Raw genomic sequence first — 20755 nt, forward strand, 5'->3', positions numbered from 1 at the left:
AAATTGTTGTTTCACTTTATCAATGACAGAGCTGGTAATATTCATATATTTAAACTTTTATTATGAATGACACAACCTATGACTATCATTTGGTATGTACCTTATTCCATCATTGTGATCGGTTTTATTCATATTGTAAATTTACTGTTATATTACTTTTACATTTGTTCCATTAAGGCATAAAACCAAGTCTGATTGTTTTCAAAATGAAAATAGTAAAAAACATCAAATCTGATTCATGCAGCTCAGTAACAAAGATATGGCCCGTGCAGGGTACTCTCACTTAGGCCTGTGGCAAGGCCATAAATATACAATCCTAAAAGGGATGCACTCTAAAATGCTTGAAAGCAATATGTAGTTCTTTGCTTTAACATTTGTAAAAAACAAAAAACTGATCCAAAAAACAACGCAAATATAGAAAACATTAAGTTACCAAGTACAGCACCACGGTTTCATAACATCAACATTTACATATTAAAGTCGTTACCTTTGATTGCTACTGAGAAGCATGCAACACTGTGCCTTCATGATATTGCCCCATTCTCCTTTTCCAAGCAGCATTAAATACCCAAATTACTGTTGCTCCTTTGAGAAGATTTACACTGATCTATTTTTGTGGTCAGCTATGGAAAGCTGCCTAGTTAGCAAACTCTACACAGAGATATAGAAATAGATATATAGAGAGATATGCACAAGTTGTACTGCAACGTTTGGATTCTTAAGAAAGAGCAGAATTTGAATTTTATGTATGGTTTATGTATTATGCACATGCCTCTATGTTCACGTCATGTGATGAGAAATGTATTTTAAGCACAATGGAAACTCCGTGTTATGAACTGTGACATACTGTGCTATTCATAATAAATATTTTATACATGCTGCACGCTGTCAGATCTCTTCAGGCAATGGTTCATGGGTGTCTTTCGTGTTGTTGCGTTATAGCTCCTCTGTTAACGATTAGGACGCGTCTCTAAGAAGGTGTAACCCAGCAGGTGTATTCTGCTGCTGATCTTCTTATGTCAGATAAGCCTCACACTTTTGTGCTAATTTAAGAGGATTCTTCACTGCCCCCACTGATCCTCCTTAGTGCCACAGATGTGATTATCCCAATGAAAGACATCAACTAATGGAAACACCTGAGCCTTATCAGAACAGCAGAGTCCAGATTACAATGTACTTCTGTTACTTAAGGGCAGACAAGCTTGTGTCATACAAGTGTTTATACACCAAATTGCAGACCAGTGTAGGTTAAGCAATTTAAACTTTGGGGACAGTCAGTTGCTGTGGCATGATCATGCGAAACTCAGGACCCTGAGGCAAAGTAATAGCTTTCAGTTATGACACATCTGACTAAAAATTCATTAATTCCTAACCTAATCTTCTTGAATCCGTACCCCGAAGCTGTTTACTTTCATTATTGTGCACTGTGAATAGCAAGAAGCCCAGACTGTTTTGCCACATTGCATGAAAAGCACAGATTACTTAAGTACTTAAACATAAAGTTTAAAAAATGTTGACAAACCCCTGAAAGGTAAAGAGCAGATGCAAATCCCTTGGAGTTGGTAGCCTTGGTTGCCAAAAACTGTGCTGTGGCTCACTGGTCAAACTTTAAAATGTAAAATTTACTCTTAATAAATTACATGTTCCAGGCTTTCATAACCGATTAATGTGAAGATTTCTTTCTCTTCTACCAACGTGACTGAATAATGAGGTAAATTAATCTTAATTTCTGTTGAATGGCTTATGGTTATTTGATTAGTTTTCATGAATTTTCACATTCAACTCTCCACAGTTTGGTTTGCCATGCGACAAAAAATTTTCAACCTCTCTTTAAGGATCAGTCTGGAAAACAAAAGGTAACAAACAGTTTCAGTAGAGCTGATCTCACCAATTATTACACTGATGTGTCACATACTATCACTTTTGTCAAAACCTTTTTCAAAATTTCACCAAAGAGCCACAGTGGTGGACTGATTGTAATCGATGTACTCAATCACTGTCCTAAAATATGTAGTAAACACTAATCTGCTGTTACAAGAACATTTAATAATGTATTTTAAAAAATATTAGTAAAGAACCAGGCCCAACGGGACACAGTGGGTGACTCAGAAAAACATTAAGAAGATAAATTGTTTTATGTTTTGGCACGTTCAGATGTTTCTTTCTTTTGGCAACTAGCTTTACACACCACATTTTGCATACATTATAGTCATCAACCTTAGAATAAAGCTGTTTTAAAATCATTTTTGCATGATGATTTATGGAAGGCTTAAGGAGTTCCTCTGTCTAGAATATGAAAATTTAAAGCCTGTAATATACTGGCAAAAAGCTCTCAGAAGAGCTGACATTTTTAATGGATTAAAATTGAAGCTGAGGCAGAAGTAGTAGGTGCTGGCACCCAAAAAATATCTGGCTACAACACAGTATTCAAAAAGTGTCAGCTTCTCTAATGAAATACTAAGTCATTACATTTTTTTCCACCACTCATTATGATGTCAGTTAAATTCACAATCTCCCCTCCATATAATGAAAAAACTTAATAGATATTAGCCATCAAACACATGTCAAAAAGACATATGTTTGGAGCAATGCCTCAGTGACTCTCTGTGCCTGAAAATGATTTCCCTATCGTTATTACTGAAGAGGTTTCAGAGATCCCTCTCATCCTCTGTGTCATTTCTTCACTTGCTTTTAAAAAATGGGGCAATTGTGCAGGAGTAAAAATTCACCATCAGCGTCATTAGTTACACCTTGCTAGTTCCTCATCGGACTCCCTTTTGCCTTTTTCAGAACTGCCTTAATAAAACGAGGTGCTGGAAACAGTCATCAGAGATTGTTGAAGAGAGAAGTTGAAGATTTGTCATCTTCGCATCCATGTTGTGACTCTCCCATTCCACCACATCCCAAAGGCGCTCTATTGGATTGAGAGCTGGTGACTCTGGAGGCCATTTGAGTACATTGAACCTATTGCCAGGTTGGGGAAACCAGTTTGAGATAATCTAACCTTTATGACAGGGTGCATTAAGGGGCCCAAATTATGCTTTTCAAACCATTACACCACCACCACTGGCCTGAACTGCTAATAAGTGCAGGATGGATTCATGCTTTCATGTCATTTATTTCAAATTTTGACTTAACCATCCAAATGTGACAGCAGAAATCAAGACTCATCAGAGCAGGCAAGATTGTTCTAACCTCCTATTGACCTGTGTGAATTGTGATGCCTCAGTTTCCATTTTTAGCCGATAGGAGCTGCACCTGGTGTGGTATTCCACTGCTGTAACCCATCTGCGCTGACGTGGTGTGCACTCAGAGATGCTCTTCTGCGTGACTTAGTTATTTGAGTTACTGTTACCTTTCCATCAATTCAAAGTAGTTAGCTATTTTCCTCTGACTTCTGGGATCAATGAGGCATTTCTCCCAGAGAACTGCTGCTCACTGGGTAATTTCTCTTTTTTGGACCACTCACTGTAAACCTTAGAGACAGTTTTTTTGGGAAAATCCCAGTAGATCAACAGTTTCTGAAATACCCTGATGAGCCTGTCTGGCATCAACAACCATGCTATGTCCAAAGTCGCTTAAATCCCCTTTTTCCACCATGTCTACATGCTAAAATGCAATGAGTTCCTGCCATGTGATTAGCTGATTAGATATTTACATTACGATCCTTAGAAATGTTAAACAGTTGAACAACACTGATTAACACGGAGTGTATATAAGGCTATATTATATTTATTCTTAATATGTACAGTATAATACCTGTTTTTGAAGTAAATGGAGTGAATATTGAGTAATATACATTGACATTTAATCTGGCAGTGTAACTTTGAACATACAATTCGAAAGTGCCTTAAATACCCCCCCCACCCCCCCCCCCCACACACACACACACAACAACAACATCTATCAGCTCTAATGCACATTATTCAGCAGTGTCACTCTCACATGTGTAATCAGCCTATGACTTGCAAAACCCCCTTGAAACAAAAGCTTTACAGTAAACCACAAATGGATTGGACTCCTCTGCTGTTTCATAACCCTCAGTGTTAATCACATTGCTTTGACTGAGCAGGCACATTCTGACAGTCCTTGATGACCAAGTACTTGACAGATTTGGACAGATGGCAGATGAGTTTTGCAACAAAATGAGATTTTACTTTTGTCTAAATTTAATTGTTATGTTGACATTTTGGAAATGAAAGGTGATTTAGTGTGTAACAACAAATAAGCCAAAAACAGCTTGTCATTTATTACATCCCAGATGTAATAAACTGATAATCAACAGGATTAGTGTTTTGAATCAAAAGCTGCAGTTGGATATGCTTTTTTTTGTCAACAGTCTACATCTGATTGTTTTTTGTGGAGAGCTACAGGAAGACGGTACTTTATTCAGCTTCCTACAACTCCGAGCAATACCTTGTCAAAGTCATATAACCAAGAGAGAGATTCAGAGTCCACATTTTCTTTTACAGTTTCTTAGAATAGCAGTGATTTCATCTATCTTACTGCCTCAGAGCTGCTATTACAGACTGCCCTAAATTTTCAGCAATTTTATTACAGTTTGGGTGCACTTACATTTCACTCAAAGTTCAGAAAACTTTCTCTGTAAGTATCAGCTTACAGACAAATTTTGTGCAGACCTGCGGGTTTTGGAAAGTGGCTGCTCAGCCGTACTTCAGCCAGGTTTGGACAGGTTGTGTGGCTATGAGCCAGGTCCACCACAGTGAGACTCTGGCTGGTGAGAGCAAGGCAGTGGAGTCAGCAGGTTGTTGTATCTGTCCAGTAGCAGGGATTCTCAGTCACTGCTCTTAAGTCAAGGTGACTCACGGTGGGTGAGGAGTCCACTCAAGTCCAATCTGAGCATAGCAGTAGAGGAAAGCTAGCATTGGTGGGGCCATGGTAGACCAGCCTGAAACAAAAAGAAAGCAAATATATTTGCATGTTTTTCGATTTACAAACTATCTGGATAATGCAGTCTATGTGTTGTTGTCAGTTATTTAATTATGAATGAAGCTTAAACGCAGCTTAAAAGTATATGCTAAGTGAGTAGGTTTGCTCATTTCCCTGTGCCATACTGCATCGTGTTACGTTTTTTTCCCTCCTTTTTCTATATTTAGCTGTTTCTCCGAGGGTCGTGCAGGCAGGTAAGGACAGCTGTCTGCACCTCCTCCCCAACTGGCCTGCCTCCAGATTATCTCAGTAACCTGCACCTGCACCCACAATGCTTTTCAATGGTCTATTCTTTTCTATTCATGCCAAAATCTAATTCACGCACACACTGGCTGCTTTATGCACAGCTGTACTGTCAGTTTGCTGTCTGCGTAAAAAAAAGGTTACATGAGCTGAGGCCAGAAAAGCTTTATTATGATGCAAAATACTTTAATGGCGCACGGAGGATAAGTTTTGTGTTGTGTAGTATGCTTAGTGCGTTTCTGTCTGATTGCAACCATCTTTAAGAAAAGCCTTGATGTTTTAGTAAATATGAACTAATTATTAATCACATTGGGTATAACCATTTTCACATAAGCTAACATTATATGAAGCCTTTCTCACCTGTTTATTCATTATTTAAAGCCCTCTAGCCTACATGTACATTATGAGCCAAGACACCCCAGTGTTTTGCCTTTGCAGGTATCTGCATTTCATTAACACCCTCAGTGTGAAATATGTTCTCCAGTCAGTTATCCAATCTTTAATGTGGCCAACAACTAACATAGTAGAAAGGCAAAGTTGAAAGAAACACTACTAGCCAAATGTAACTTCAGAAATATGTTGGAACTGATTGTATTTTTTAAAAATGTATTCGGTGTTTTCGTTTCTTCTTGATTATTCGCAATGTTTTTTGCAGGCAACTAAAATCTAAAAACAAAATAAAACCAACTGATGACCAGAACAACATTTCAGATAAAAGAAGAAACTTAAAAATTGTAGGTTAGCTCTTTTTTTTCACCTCTTTGTTTATATAATATTATATATTATATATTATATCACTGCCTTTCTAGTGATATATATCACTAGAAAGGCAGAAGTAGAGGAAAATGTGATTGTTTTCCTACCACTGACAGTCACTCAGTCATTTTTCTATGGACTCTGTCCCATTTCCTATCAGTGGATTATGGATTCACCCAGCTAACAAAGCTAACTAGCCATTGCTAGCTTAGCAACTCTATCCGGTTGTTAAGTGATGACGTGACGAATCCTACTTCCGGGCCTAAAGTAGTCTGCGTTTAATATGTCTTTTGTGTTGTTAACATGTTTAATGTTTTGTATTTTCTTCTATTTAATCTCAAAAAGCTCCTAAAACAGTCAGTGATCACTGTTGACCTCTCTCGGCTTTTATTACCGCTAATCATTTATTTAAGCTCAGTTTTTAAAACCTTAGGATGTAACTACAGCCCAGCCCATGCAGCAGTATATGAATGACTAACCTCATATGTGGATGGATTATCTCAGTTGCTCTCCTGGCTGAAGTTTGGTCCTTTTACAGCATCCTGCCATGCGATTACATTTGTTCCTGACCACCGAGAACACTCATGTTAACTTTTATCGAGTGGAAAAAAAGTTAGCTTGTTTATATTATGCTAACATAGCTGTGTCGCTAGCGGTCACGTAGCACATCATTATATACCAGATAGCCAAACTTCAGTAACCCTACAAACGTCACTGCTGTTTAGTTTTCTGTGTTCATTTATGTTGGAAGTGATAACAGAGCTGTACGTTTGAATTTGTTTCCAAAACCCCGCAGTCAGAACATGCTATATATTGTATTTAGATAGAAGCTAGCGAGCTAACTTCCTGCTAACTTCTAACTCCATTAAATGTCATAAATTCCGTTTTCATGGATGCCTGGATGTTAAACTCAATTGTTACACCTGGTAGAGCAGAACGCTGATCATTTTATTAAAGATGAAAGACTTTAGACAGTTTTTCCAACTCTCAATAATGCCATTGAGATCATTTGATATATGGACCTGCAGCAGAGTTTAGGTCCAGACACGGCTAGTGACGTCAGACTTAGCGACCGGATAGTCTTATCCCAATCACAGTGATGACTGCTTTAAAATAAACAAAGAAAAGAAAGTCAAATCAGACAAGGGTTCCACCTATCTTTTATACACAAGATGTGTTTAGTGCTACTTACTGAATGTTAGCATGCTTGCACACTAAAAAACTAGCTTCTGAAACGCTAATACTATGACTTAACAGTGTAGTGGTTAACAACCTGGCCTAACACACAAAAGATTTCTGCTTCAAGATTTGGAGGAGATATAAATCCTTGGAAGGGTTGAAATAAGAAGGACAGCTGGTGTAAAAGTCTATGGTAAAATGAAATGCGGGGAGTCATCTGCTAAGCCGACCACAGTGGGCAGCACCGCATGTTTGCTTTGGCAGGATTTTTATGTTGGATGTCCCTCCTGACGCAACCCCAGAAGGGACTTGTGTCTCTTCCCAGAAAGCACTATTATTATTTAGACAAAAAAGAATGTGCTAAAATTGGGAACAACACACGTTTGTTGCCTAAAGTAAATATACAGCAATTCTACCAATGTTAGGTAAATGTTCTAAGGGGAAATATTGCATTTTTTAGGACTTCATGTGCCTTAAATTGAGCTCTAAGGAATCTTTGCAGTTAAAAATGAAACACAAAAAGTACTCCTTGGGTAACAGTGAAGATGTCATCAGCACATTTGTACGTGCAATAAACAAACAAACAAAAAACCCCACACATAACAGTGCAGTGGTACTTTTTGCTGTGTTTGTGTGCTCTTGAATTAAAACTTGGTCTGTCTCTTAGTTGTAAGTTTAGAGTACATGGGGGCTTTCAGGTGCAAGACTCAAGGGGACACTGTTAACACAAACAACTTAAGACACACAGTGTGTTCAGAAAATTGTTTGTTGTACATTTTGCCAGAAAGGTTAGGGAGCAATTACACTACTGCCTGCACCACTCACAATCCCAGACACTCATGTTAATGAAACCACAGCTCCCTCTCTGCAGTTTCCTGTGAGGACACACGCAGACACAAGTAACTGCCTCAGGCGTTTCTGCTGGAACCATTATATCTCAATTTAAAGTGCAAAAACACATGTAATCAGTGAAAGAACCGAGCTTATTAAGTGATTTGTTAAATCATGTATTTCTAATTTTCCAGTCTTTTTTTAGCATTTCAATGATCTTAATAAATCCCCATAAAAGCAAACTGAGATTCTCAGCTATTGCGCAGCTCTTGCTCTGAATAATTCACAACTGAAATGGTATTTTCAAACACCATGCACTTATTTTTAGGTTCCTCTTAACTTATTTACACCGAGACTACAGTCTTGTGAGCACGAAGGAGGTCAGGAGTGCTAGAGGAGGTGTAAAGTTACGCACCATTTGCTGCCTCCAACAAAATTTTACTGTAACATTGAAGCTTAAGTGGTGACTGGAAAATACCCTGTCAGACTGCTTAGGGTTGACTTTAAGCTCCCACAGACTGTGGTATAAACAGAAATGCTAAAATAATAAATAGTGATAAAGAAAAGTAATAAAGAAGTGCTTCAGTTTGTGGATTTACACTCACTGCACAACATGAACTAAAATCAGCATGAGATAGAAAGACGGTCTTTTGCCCTTTATCTGTTACCTGAGTTTACCTTTTGCCATGGCATTCGTGGGTGATATTACACAACCTTTAAATCTAACAGTAAACCATTCACATCAATACTAGTGATCTTCACATCAATATATATGTATTTTTTAAATGAATGAAAACAACAATCTGTCATTGTTAAAAAAAAAACCGTCCCTGGCACTACATAGATCAGCTTAGTAACAACTTTCATCTCTTCAAGTTCCTTTTAAAATCCTATTTTAAACAGCAGGCAACTGTTTTCAGCTCTCATGAGCACAGTGTAAACCATAGTTTCAGCACCAAACATAAGCACACTGGCACAGTCTGGGACTCGCTGGTAAATGCATTTAAGCAGCTAAAGATTCACTTCTTTCCCTCAGGAGTTAGTAGAGTCAAAGAAAGAGCTGGAAAGAAAGAAAAAGAGATAATGAAGCAATTAAGCAGCTGTTTCCTAACATCCAACACTTGTACAAACTTTACAGGGTAGAAATGTTGTTGTTGTAGTACAGCTTCCACTGCTGCTCATAAGTGGATAAATGTCATGTTTTGGTTCAAGCTATTGCTTGTTTTATTTTGTAATCACTGCTTCTCGTCTGTTTTACTTCCTGCGGTAATTTTATTTCTATTTGCCACTGCCTTATTAGTTTTTCTTGTGTCACCTTCCACACCTGTTCCCCGTTTCTCTCCCGTGTTAAATCAGCGACTCACCCAACAGTTTTTATATAGATACACTCGTCAGTTTCCACAGATCTCTGCCAGATTGTCTTATTCCTTCTTATCTTTTTGTGTTTGTCTCCTTTGTGACTGACAATTGGATTTAGTGTTTGCCTGCTCTTCTTCTGGATCCTTTGCAGGGCTGCTTGCTTTACTGTCTTTGACCTCTGCCGGCTTTGAATAAAAATTTACATTTTGGACTTTTAATCAGCCTCTATGTTTGCCACATTTTAGCGATATAAATGAGTAAACTCATATTCAACTCAATTAAAATTCCACATTAAAGTTTTGGTTAATATACAATATTGATGATGTGACATTCCACTGATGGGCTTTTTTGTACCGACTGTGCTCCCAGCCCAGCAGCGAGTGCAGCTCAGACTGCTTATCGTAACTAGACAGGCTTCAAGAGGCGCTGCCATCTTTCTTTAGGTATCCAATGAGCCAAAAAAAGAGACACTGGGAGAAAAATAGGTCCTGGCACAACCACATAAGCAGATGTCTCTTTATTCGCCTGTGCAGATTAATTAAATTAGAAAAACTGTTAAATACACAAGCCTACAGAGAAGCAAAATTTTTAATGATTTCTTATATTTTATTTCCGATTTTATTTTCTAGTACATACTGGCTGGCTTCGCTCTGTTGCTTTAGGAAAAACAATATTTAGCTGCTCTCATCGCTGAGGGCAAACGTGATGACCTACAATGCAACTCAGCTGTCAAATTAAAAGGAGCACATGGCTGATAATCCACACAGGAGAATGTACAAATGCCAGCTGAAACAATCCTGCAAAATAAAGCCACACGCAATTCCCACTGAGTGAATGTTGTGGAAAGCAATTTACCGTGAATGAAGACACGCTTCCAGAAGATTCTGCCAACATGTATTCCCCCAAGGAACACCAGATTAGAAAGGATGAGCATAGCAGTGGAGAAGGCAAAGACAAGGGCGATGCATCGCCTTTTCATCGCCGCAGAGAAATTCTGCTCCTGGGAAATCAGAAAAATAAATACTAAGAGGCGAACCACAAGACATTTCTATTGTACATGGCAGAAGGAACAGAGAGGCACCTGGCACAAATGAACTGTGTGACCATAAACTAGGTGGATTTCACGGTGTGCCATCAGATATGAGCACTATATTGAGAATATGAACCATCTCCCAAGGCTATGGCCAAAGAAGCAATTGGGAACAGGCTTTTACTAACATGAATATTTGAGGTTAACTGTACTTCCCCATTAGATGTGACAAGATCCAGCCAGTTTGTCTCCAGTCTGTAATTAGTGTACCCTCTCTAGGCATCATCTCTCACTAAATAACATAATATGACCTCTTTATTTCTGACTGCAGGAGAGATTTTTATTACATCCACACATCTTAAATGAAAGACTTAGTAGGTAATTTAAACCACCTAATGTTTTAGCACCGTCAATGGATTTCAAACTTACAACTACGGAGTGAATAAAGGTCGAGGCAAAGAGAGACTTCAGAGAATTTTCCACCAGAACTCCAGCCCAATTCATCAGGGCCCAGTACTGTAAGAAGTCATGTCCACCGTGCCAGAGGCAGACGAATCCGAACGCAACACCAGTGGAAAACATTTTGCAAAGAGGACCATGGCGTGAACCTCCCAGTGGAACATAGATGTATCTGAAACACGAGTACATGGCATAAAAATAACAGCAATCCAGTGTCAACAGAATGAATAAAAAAGGGGATTCTAACCTGTGTAAAGACTAACCACTGCAAAACATTGCAAGTGTAAAAATAGCACCACAATGCATTTTGGATTAATCAGAACCAGAAAAAACTGCGTGGTCATGCTGATTTTACTTTTAAACATGGCTTTGACGTCTAGTTGCAAAAATAGAGGCAAACCAGAGAATATTAATCAACCTATTAACAACTCTGGAGGAGGGTTAATGTTTTTAAGTGTTTTTTTATGATTCACACACATTTAACCCACTGTCAAACGTACAAATTCTGTATTATTCAACACTTTAGCGCACTTTTGCTCCTGGTTCTGACTTCAGTATATCAGTTAATAAACTGTGAGGATACACAGTTAAATAAAAGAGCGACAATTCTCATGAGGTAATTCATCAAACAGTAAAGCTATAGCACAGCTCCTGCAGTTCATTTTTGTGGTTTAGATTCGATTACGTTCCATGTGGTATAAAAATAGCACCTCATGTGATAACACACTCGATGTGAATAGCGTCCAGTCGTTATCAAATGCAGAGCATGTTGTGAAGAAAAATTGCCTCAGATACTGCGAGAACCTTGTCTGTCCCAGAGGTACTGACAAGAGTCTGAACATGCTATATCACTCCAACACACTTAACAAACAAATCATTGTGTGCAGTGTTGCTGAGCTGGGAACTCATTATCTCAGCCACCCTGTGGCTAATCAATGTTCCTGAAAGATGAGCCAGCATTTTCTAAGCCTGAAATAGAGTGGCCAGCTCGGCCATATTGAGGATGAAAGTAGGTGCGAAAACAGATGGAAAGGTACCAGATTGTCAGAGCCAGAGGAAAATGAATACCTAAACATGCAGAGTATCTGTCCATCTAATACATTCATTTGGATGTAGATGGATTCTAAACAGATGTTTTTCAAAATATGATAATATCATGCTGTACATTAATCTCTGATTAATCAATGTGTTATGTAACACCTGATTAATCCAAGCAGGTGGTGCAGACTACAACATGCTCACAGGTTTTATCGACTGTCATTAGGAATTAAAGAGTGTAGTATATATTGTTGTTGTGTAGGAATGCAGCTTACTTAATCGGTTTTGCTTTAAATGCACTAAAAACCGAAGTTAATTTCTAACCTTGCACCATACCCAACCTATTCCCCCACTTACATATTTGCAACCAATATTTACTAAGGTGTGAGATCAAATGCTTCTGCTCGTGTGTAGCTGCAATAATTCAATCAATAACCCAGTGAGAGCTCTTTTGTTGAGCAATAACTAAATGCGAGTGAAATGGAGAACCTGAGAGACGGTGGCACACAGACAGGAAAAGCGCAATGGAATGGCGAAGAATGAGCCACTTAGCTGCCCAGGGAGACGGGGTGTCAGTGAGTCATGTAGAGTACATCATTTAACACCTACGCACTCATCTAACGCTCTTCAGACAATTTCAACTGAATTTCAGAACTGCATTAAAACCTCTTTAAAAGCACTTTTGCAAGAAGGAACGTCGGGGGCATTGTGTCATGGGTATCATTTTGCATCTGCGGTAGGATAATTGCAACTGATGCCATTAGGCAGGAGAAAACAATTTCCAATGGGCACAAATTAAAATGGAAACTTGCATTTGCAATTTAAATTCTGGGATCTCTAGCAAATTAATTGGAGCCATTTTAAATCTCTAATATGCATTCTTTCATAAAAGTAGATGTACACATGCACCGTCATACTGTACCCGTCACACAACTGAGAAAAAAAATAAAACCCTAATTAGCAAATAATAACCAAGACAGGGGAACATTTCCACTGTGTTTTCTGACAACCATGCAACTGTAGCGTTGCCTTAATGTAGCAACCTGCCTCCACCAAGCAAACCATAAACTCCCAATAGGCTGCATTCAGCCAAGTGTGCATCATTAAAAGCGAACAAACCAATAATGTGTGTTGTCCAAAGTACAAGTGTGCAAATTACAAATGCACATATTAAACAAGGAGGCATTTCTCCAGGGTGCACGGGCAGCGCCACAATAGAGGAACTGTTCACCAACAACATGCAACCTCATAATCATGAGAAAGCCTACATGCAAATGCAGCATCCTTATCCATTGTGATGAAAAATGTGGGCAGGCAGCAGGAGAATGGCATGTTTTTTTTTAAGGTTATTCAGCTGACAGGTTCAATGCCCCACAGGAAATAAGCTCTTTAACTGCATAATAGATAACAGATGCGATACAAAAGTATTCCAAATATTAGATAAGACAGACATAGATAAAAACAGACAAATAAATGGATGCAGATAGGCAGATATTCTTGAGGCATTACTTGATTTAGATGACATTTCTCATTTTAAGTATGCATTAACATTGGAATTAGTCAGTCCATCGCTGAAGTGCCTCTTACCTGATGAGCCATCGATACAGCCCCTCATCAAAGTGCCTAAGAGTGAAAAAAATACATTGAGTCACAAATTTACATAATAATAATATATCATTGAGTAAGAACCAGCTGAGCACTGGGCTTCATATAAACTGAGACCTGCGCAATAAGTATGTTTACACATTTGTGTTTATGTGCTTCCTCTTTGTCATTAAGAAGATTAGATTTGGCTCAGTCTATAACTGGAATTGTTTCATCAGCAATGTTGATGGATAGCTTTATGCAATCCATCAGTGAATTCGACCAGCGCACACACACAGGCTCGATTGGAGTGCATCAGTGTCAGCACACTGGTCCGTTTATCCTACAGCTGTTTTTTTTTTTTTCGTTTTTTTACTGTAATACCAACACACAGCCTTCTAGCTCAGCTTTTTGTACTCTAAATATGGGGAATTTCTCACTGTTAATTACATTTGGGAACAAGACTGATTGTACTGGGAGAAAGTGACAAACTGCTGGGATACTCTGGTAATTTATAACCAGGATCTAAACCCAATTTGAGTCGCTCCTTTTGTTGCAGATGGCAATATGTTCAAGGTTTGCATTTAATGGTATGTTTGTTCTGTTTAAAAACTGCCCACTGGCTATAATAAGCTGCTAGTTTATACGCCAAGCTAAAATGGTCCTGCAGTAAAGCGTCCCTTGATGCAGGATATAAGCTCTTGTAGAGAGATGTTAATTCAACTTCATTGTGATGATGATTATTACTTTTGAGGATTTATTTTTAAGATATGAAGAGTTGTTTCAACTGTCTACCCTTAACCTTAACCCATAAAAAGGAAGTAAAACCTGCCATCATCATACACATGAAACCTGATCATAAAGGTGAATCATTTAAGAGCTAAACAACAAATAACTGCACTGTATAAGCTTGTAATAGATAAGATGAAATGAATGTATATTTTGCACTATATAAATACATAAAGAGATTTTCTGAAGTGGCAAAGTCTGAATACTAACAGCACAATAGCACAAATGTTCATCCTTATTTATATACTTATACACAGTGTGTTATTGTTTTTGTTAATGAAATACCTGCTGAATAAGATTCCTTGTCCCTTGTAACAAGCGTTTTCCTTTGCATGTTCATTAACTTGAGCAATTGTGACCCCTTCAGTTTAAACTAGGAATAGATCTATTAGACTAGTTTTCATTTTAATTGAAAAAATAAGTGAAAAGACAAGTTATTATTATTTTTTCCGCTCATTGTGACAGAAATAATTCAATACGAACACATTCTAAACCACGAAACAGAAAAAAATCAAAGCATCTTTCCCGTTTCTTACAATTACACAGCGCTGCGTAAAATAATAATAAACCGGAAATATCCAGGTTCCTTTAACTGACACACAAGTAAAACTCAATTATTAAAGCTTTTGGTTTTACTCTACAAGGTTTCAGTTTGTTTCATAATGTCCCTGCTGTCTAAGAAACACTGCAACAAACCTGCTGATTATGAATTAAAGAAAACAAATTGGCCTAAAAATAATAGCTTAACATGTGCTTATCATTATGATGAGTCTGAAAGAATGATCTTCAGGTGATCTTGTGTAGGATAACCTGTTGTTCTTACTATTAAGTTTAACAACATAAAATGAAACTATTTTCTGTGCCCACTTTGAAACTTGACAATAAATGACTTTGTTTTAATTTAAGGACATGAGGAAAGGTAGCTTTTCTAGTAAAGGGAATATTTAGCAAAGCTGTAAGACCAGTATAGTACTATGTTTGTCATTCTATCACTGTGGTTTCCCAGAATTGATTCCACTGTCTTACCTCCACATGCCTGTGAAACTGTACATGATGCTGACACAACGGGGAAGCTTGGGGGGAACCAGCTGATCCAAAGTAGCGAGCATGGATGGAAGGCCGAACAGTACCAGATACTTCACATAGAAGAACTGGACGACAGCTAGAGCAAGACCACCTGTGACAAAAATGAAAGTAGGTGGTGAAATCAAAAGTTCTTATTGTAAAAAAGTTCTATATAATCCTCAAACGTATGTTAGGCCAGTGTTATATTTATAGTAAAAACTCAAAAGATATATGGGAAAGGAGGATTAGATGTGATTTGTTTGTTCCACAGGTTTTCCAGTCATCTTATTGTCCAAAGGTCTTGATCTAAACTTCATTTCTTCCTTTCTTCACAATTCCATCAACTTTTTTGACAACACTGGCTGAAATGCAGCCCCAAACCATTACAGAGCCTCCACTTGTACCTCTCTCCTGACCTCCTCTCTACATATTTATAACGATTTAAACCAAAAATTTCAAATTTGGATTAATTACTCAATAAGATCTATAAGATAAGATCAGTGATTTTTAGTCCAGTTTTTGTATAATTTGGCATACATAATGGCCAACAAACAATACACAAACCAACTGCGGGTCCAGAAGCATCTCTTAGGTCCTTTGCTGGATTTTGTTTCCAATTTCTTAAGGATATGACCTTTTTGTTCATCTGCAGTATAGTGATTTTAGGTCACTTGTCCAATTTCTTCAAATTTTCAGATATGCCAATTGTCTAGCGAACAGCTTTTTAGGAATCTCCTTTTTGCAGAAATAATATTTTATGTGTGTCAAACTTGGCATTTTTCATATAGTGAACGAAGAAAATTGGAACAAATTATGTTTTTGCAGCAGGCTAATAGTAACAAAGTATTTCAGAAAGCCTCAAGACATTTGCTTTAAAATACCACTTACAAGAAAGAGTGGCTTCTTGGAAGCAAAATATAAAGAAATGAAGGATTAGATGGCACCAATTCGCTTGTGTCAATAAGCAAACTATGCTCAGATTGCAACAACACGACTGCCCAGACGTTTGTGGTATAAACCAGATGTAGTGCAGGCTTAACATATAACCAGTAACCTTGGATTACTCAAGTGTGGTTTTTTCTCTATTATATCATCTTTGACATAAGATCATAATCCAAGAGGTGTTTTAAAATTCATGTTACCAATTTTTTGCTTAACATTCAAAAAAATTATGAAAGACATTTTAGACAACCACCTGCATAAACTGTATATCTGAGTCTATGTGCATGTCAGAGACCAGCTCTGCTAATTTAGAGTGGGCTGATATTTAATTTAAGTGCAAATAAACTATTATATCAAAAACAAACAAATACACACATATATGTTTTAAAACTTACATAATCCTGTGGTGGTAGCATGTAGTAGGTAAATGTAAAGTTTAAGTTTTAAGAAAGCTGTGCTGTTGGTGGAAAAAAACAGAGTATCAAGACTTGCCTAAGGCCCAAGGAGGAAGAATTTCTATGTAGGTCTCATTAGACTGGATGGAGTGCATGTACATGATGTGGATCATGTATTCTGCAATACACCACCACAAAATGATCCGTCCTAATCTGAGCACCAAGTAACTAAGGGCAGATTCATCCCTGTTACTTTCCTCCGCAGACTTCTGCATCTGTTAGTGGAGCAAGAGAGCATGTTGTTAAGGACTGCCAGGTGAATCTTTATTCACACACCCCCACCCCCACCCAAAAAAAATCTCAGGGTTGTAATAAAAGAGGCAACACATAATTTAAGGATAAGTACAAAACTACAACAAAAAAGATAAGCTGATTAAAAAAATAAGTGAACATGTGATGTTACTGCTCTTTTGTACTGTAAAAGGGAGATCTGCTCTCAGGAGCACCAATCAGCTTCAGTCTCTTGCAGATAAAAAAAAAAACAAAGAGGAAAATTTGATTCTCAGTTTAATCTAGAAGAATGCTTTGATGTCTCTTACCTGCTCAATGTAGTTTTTGTAGGTTATAATGGGTCCATTATAGAAAAAAGGATGATAGAAGGTATACGAAAACAGCCAGCAAAGCTGCACAACACTGCATTGGTCTTCAGGGCTCCAGCAGTGCTCCAGGCTGAAGCTGATGAAGCGCAGACCACAAACAGCAACACTGAAGAGCAGCAGATAGTGCTCCTCATCACTCTCATACCAGCCTCTCTGTGTAATACAGTGGGAAGGCCAATTACATATGACGCATTCCATCAAAATCATTGCATTAGTAGTAACAGCACTAAGATAGACACTAAATATATATTCTATTTATTTATACAGTATAAGTGGACTATAGTGAAATGGTTAAGTAACATTAAAAAATGAATCTAAATGTTTGCATTTTATCTGAAATTATTTCTATTTATCATTTATCATCTAGGAAATTGATCTGTTAGATAAATATACTCAAAATAAATTTACCCTAACCATGTGATCTGGATATTCTGTAGAAAGGAGGCAAGTGACCAAATGGTTCCCTTAGTATTTTGCGCCCTCTTGTGTTCTTGGCAAATATGACATTTAGTAACAATCACAAGGATAAAGGAAGTTTTCAAATTGTAACTGGATATCATGCTGCTATAGAATAACAAAAGGTTTTTTACAAAAAAACTAGTTTAACATTATTATTTATATATTTTATAAAGCCATGTGATGGGCTGGTAAACTGTCCAGCATATACCCTGCCTTTTGCCCCATGACAGCTGGGATAGCAGTTAAAAAATATTTTTTTCATGTTTTAAAGGACATGTAATCTCCTGGAAATAAGAACTGCTGTGTTTTTACCATCTTACAATGATCTCTTCATATCTACAGATGGATTAGTCTGCCACTGTTTCTACAGTGGGACACAGTAGAAACGGATGGGACAAAAAAAAACACTCACTGGCAGATACCACTAAATCCGATTTAGTGGCTTTGTGTTTGTCTGCGAATACCAATGTAGAAATAAAACAGTTTTTGCAGAACGGTCTGTGGTTTGTTGTTGATGCAGTCAAAGTTACTATTTTTGTGTTAGTTTTTGAACTAGGTGTTGCTTTGTAGATGTTCAGAACACCTACAAGCGTACAGGAAAAGATTTATTGTAGGAGTTAAAGCCAAGTCAACCCACCTGGATGTCTTGAAGTTCGTTGATATGAGGTGTGTAGAGCAGCAGCAGGTTACATGCCCACGACAGAGCGGGCTTTCGCAGCTGGGCCATAGAAAAGGACAAGCCCAGATGTACCAGCAGCACACTCACACCTTTAATCCCCAAAACACTGCTGGCTGCTAAGAAGCCATATATCGCAAGTGCTGGCACTCTAAGCTGATGGAAAAACACATAAAAATGTGTGGGATTAAACTGTTTGCCACCTATATTATATTTAAAGATTACTGTAGCAACAGCTTCATACCTTGGGGTAAAAGATGCTGGTTAATCTTGATAAGACAGCATGACCAATCAGAGTCCACAGTAAAGAGTGCTTAGCCCAGTCAGTCCAGAAATTCCACTCAAAATCTAAAGGGTCCTGATAACAAAACAATGCACTTATAACACCTGAAACCTGTTCAAAAGCAGCTTTAAACAATGCAAATCTGTTAAGGTATTTTATTTCTATGCATCGATTAAATTAAAATTATTACTTTGTTATTCTAAATTTAAAATTAACTGGAAATTACCACAAACCTTTAGTACACTATAAGTCTTAAAATCTAGTCTGTTGGTTCAGACATGGCTTTCTATCAATTCAGCACTGAACTTACCCTTTTAAAACCTTTAACAAGGCCCTTTTCCAACTGGAATTCTCTCTCTAATCCCACTTCATACTCTGGGCCAAAAACAGGATATAACAGCTTTATTTATTTATTTTTTCTCATTTTATCTAACTAATATCTCAGTAGTCATATTTCTACTATACCTTTGCTGAACCTGTGAAGTTGATAGAAAGAGTAGAGATGAGAGCCCAAGGAAAGCACCCAATAGACAAGGACCTCTGTCCTTGGCAAGGGAGCCAACTGGGCTTTAGATATGGATGCCATCAATGAAAGTCAATCCGCTATAGTATACCTAAAAAAAAATTAAAATGACCACAGACCAAGATTACACTCAGCATAATTCCTAGTAGAGTTATGTTTGGAAACTATCTGCTGTAGTTCTGACTCACTTCATGTGGTAAAAAAAATTAATAATTTGGAAAAAACTCTTGCTTTCACATGTTATAAATAGTTAAACAATGCAGTACTGCTTATACAAGTTTATTTTACCAATTTAATGCAGGAAACCACGAAAAATGGCAACAAGACACTGTAAATAGTTCAGTAGTGATACTTCTTAGTAATTCTCATAATCAATACACTGTTTGGGTGTGCATATACAACACAAAGAGAAGATAACAAGAAGACTACAAAGGTGGGAGAACTTTCTTTAGTTTACTTTTAAAACTGATTTTCACACATAACCTATATTAAATGCACACTTCAATATACCCTGAGATGTATCCTTTAGTTGAAACACAGCAGAAGCTTGTGTGGAGGGACATTACGTGTTTTTTCTTTCATTCTACCGACTGAAGGACGCACAGCGACGGCAGTGCTTGTCAGTGCTAATCTGTTGGCTAGCACTGCCGTCGCTAGGTAACACTGTCCAGAGGTTGCTGGCCATGACGTATCGACCCTCTCAGCTGCCTAAACAAGTTAACCTTACTCTATACCAGAAACCGTCTCGGTATTTCAACTTAAAAAGAGCCCACTGACATAAAGTCGGTGCATGTATGTTTCAACATGCAAATTTGGGCATTGATTTGCGAGGTTTCCTGGGAAATTCCGTAAGCCATCCCACCAAAATACATATTTAGCTAAGCTAGCTCATCGGTTGAAGACTTCGTAATGTTACCTAGTAATACTGGGCTGGTGTCCATTGCGTTGTTGTAGATTGCAGACTTTACTGTATAATAGTGCTTGGACAGTAGATTCCCCCGGTATCCAACATTCAAAGGTATGGCATTCTTCTTTTTGCTTTTCCTTGGCTAGAACTTTTTGGAACATGACTGCCCCCAATTGTGCGGGAGTTGCTTAGCTGGAGAAGTACTATTAATAGAAACGTACTTTAGTCGTGATTTCATTTTTAGTGTTGGAAGTTCAGCCGAACTCATAGCAGTTACTCACGATTTCTATTTTGTTTTTACTTTAAGCTACCAGGTATTTGCCAGACTTTCGGGAATTTTCAGATAATACTGTAGACATCAGTGTGTATGTGTTTTTTTTTTGTTGTTGTTGTTGTTTATATTACTCTCCATTTCTTGAATGAAAAATTAGAAGAGTAATTAAATACAGAACTGTTAAACTGCGTAAACTAGCTTAAATGTCCCAGTTCCCATTAATGTTTCAGCACACATGACATTTGCCAAGTGAGTACACAATATGACATGGGCATGATAAGGATGATCTTTTTTTGTTTTGTTCACTTCTTCTTTTTCCCCCCCAGACATCCAAATAGTTAATAACATTTCTGA

At 37.7% G+C, this 20755-nt stretch overlaps 1 protein-coding gene across 3 annotated transcripts; it reads right to left on the bottom strand.

Moving 5' to 3' along the window:
* Positions 1 to 3098: 3098 nt before the first annotated feature.
* hhat (hedgehog acyltransferase) lies at positions 3099 to 20688 on the bottom strand. Of its 3 annotated transcripts, XM_040037073.1 has the most exons (12): positions 20137 to 20688; positions 19163 to 19311; positions 19008 to 19072; positions 18659 to 18772; positions 18376 to 18570; positions 17220 to 17432; positions 16718 to 16895; positions 15245 to 15395; positions 13433 to 13468; positions 10778 to 10979; positions 10174 to 10318; positions 3099 to 4909 (listed from the first exon to the last, which is right to left on the bottom strand). In XM_040037073.1, exons 2-12 carry the CDS (start codon positions 19281 to 19283, stop codon positions 4824 to 4826), a joined length of 1506 nt encoding a protein of 501 aa, XP_039893007.1. In that variant the 5' UTR covers positions 19284 to 19311; positions 20137 to 20688; the 3' UTR covers positions 3099 to 4823. The 3 variants fall into 3 exon arrangements, with proteins under 3 accessions (XP_039893007.1, XP_039893005.1, XP_039893006.1); XM_040037071.1 differs by lacking the exon at positions 3099 to 4909 and having other exon boundaries at positions 9026 to 10318; XM_040037072.1 differs by lacking the exon at positions 3099 to 4909 and having other exon boundaries at positions 9026 to 10318; positions 19163 to 19310; positions 19731 to 20688.
* Between the last annotated feature and the right edge of the window lie 67 nt (positions 20689 to 20755).

This window comes from Simochromis diagramma, unplaced genomic scaffold (genome assembly GCF_900408965.1).
Source record: "Simochromis diagramma unplaced genomic scaffold, fSimDia1.1 OVJJ01000330.1, whole genome shotgun sequence".
NCBI classification, from domain to species: Eukaryota; Metazoa; Chordata; class Actinopteri; order Cichliformes; family Cichlidae; genus Simochromis; species Simochromis diagramma.

Bases quoted from the DNA above. Each gene is read 5' to 3' on its own strand.
- hhat (XM_040037071.1), bottom strand. From the start codon at position 19,283: ATGGCATCCATATCTAAAGCCCAGTTGGCTCCCTTGCCAAGGACAGAG. The intron at 15,396-16,717 runs GCAAGTCTTGAT...TTTTTGTCACAG, and splicing joins TCTTCCTCCTTGGGCCTTAG to GTGGTCTTGCTCTAGCTGTC. The intron at 10,319-10,777 runs GTAAGTTTGAAA...CTGATTTCCCAG, and splicing joins CCTTTATTCACTCCGTAGTT to GAGCAGAATTTCTCTGCGGC.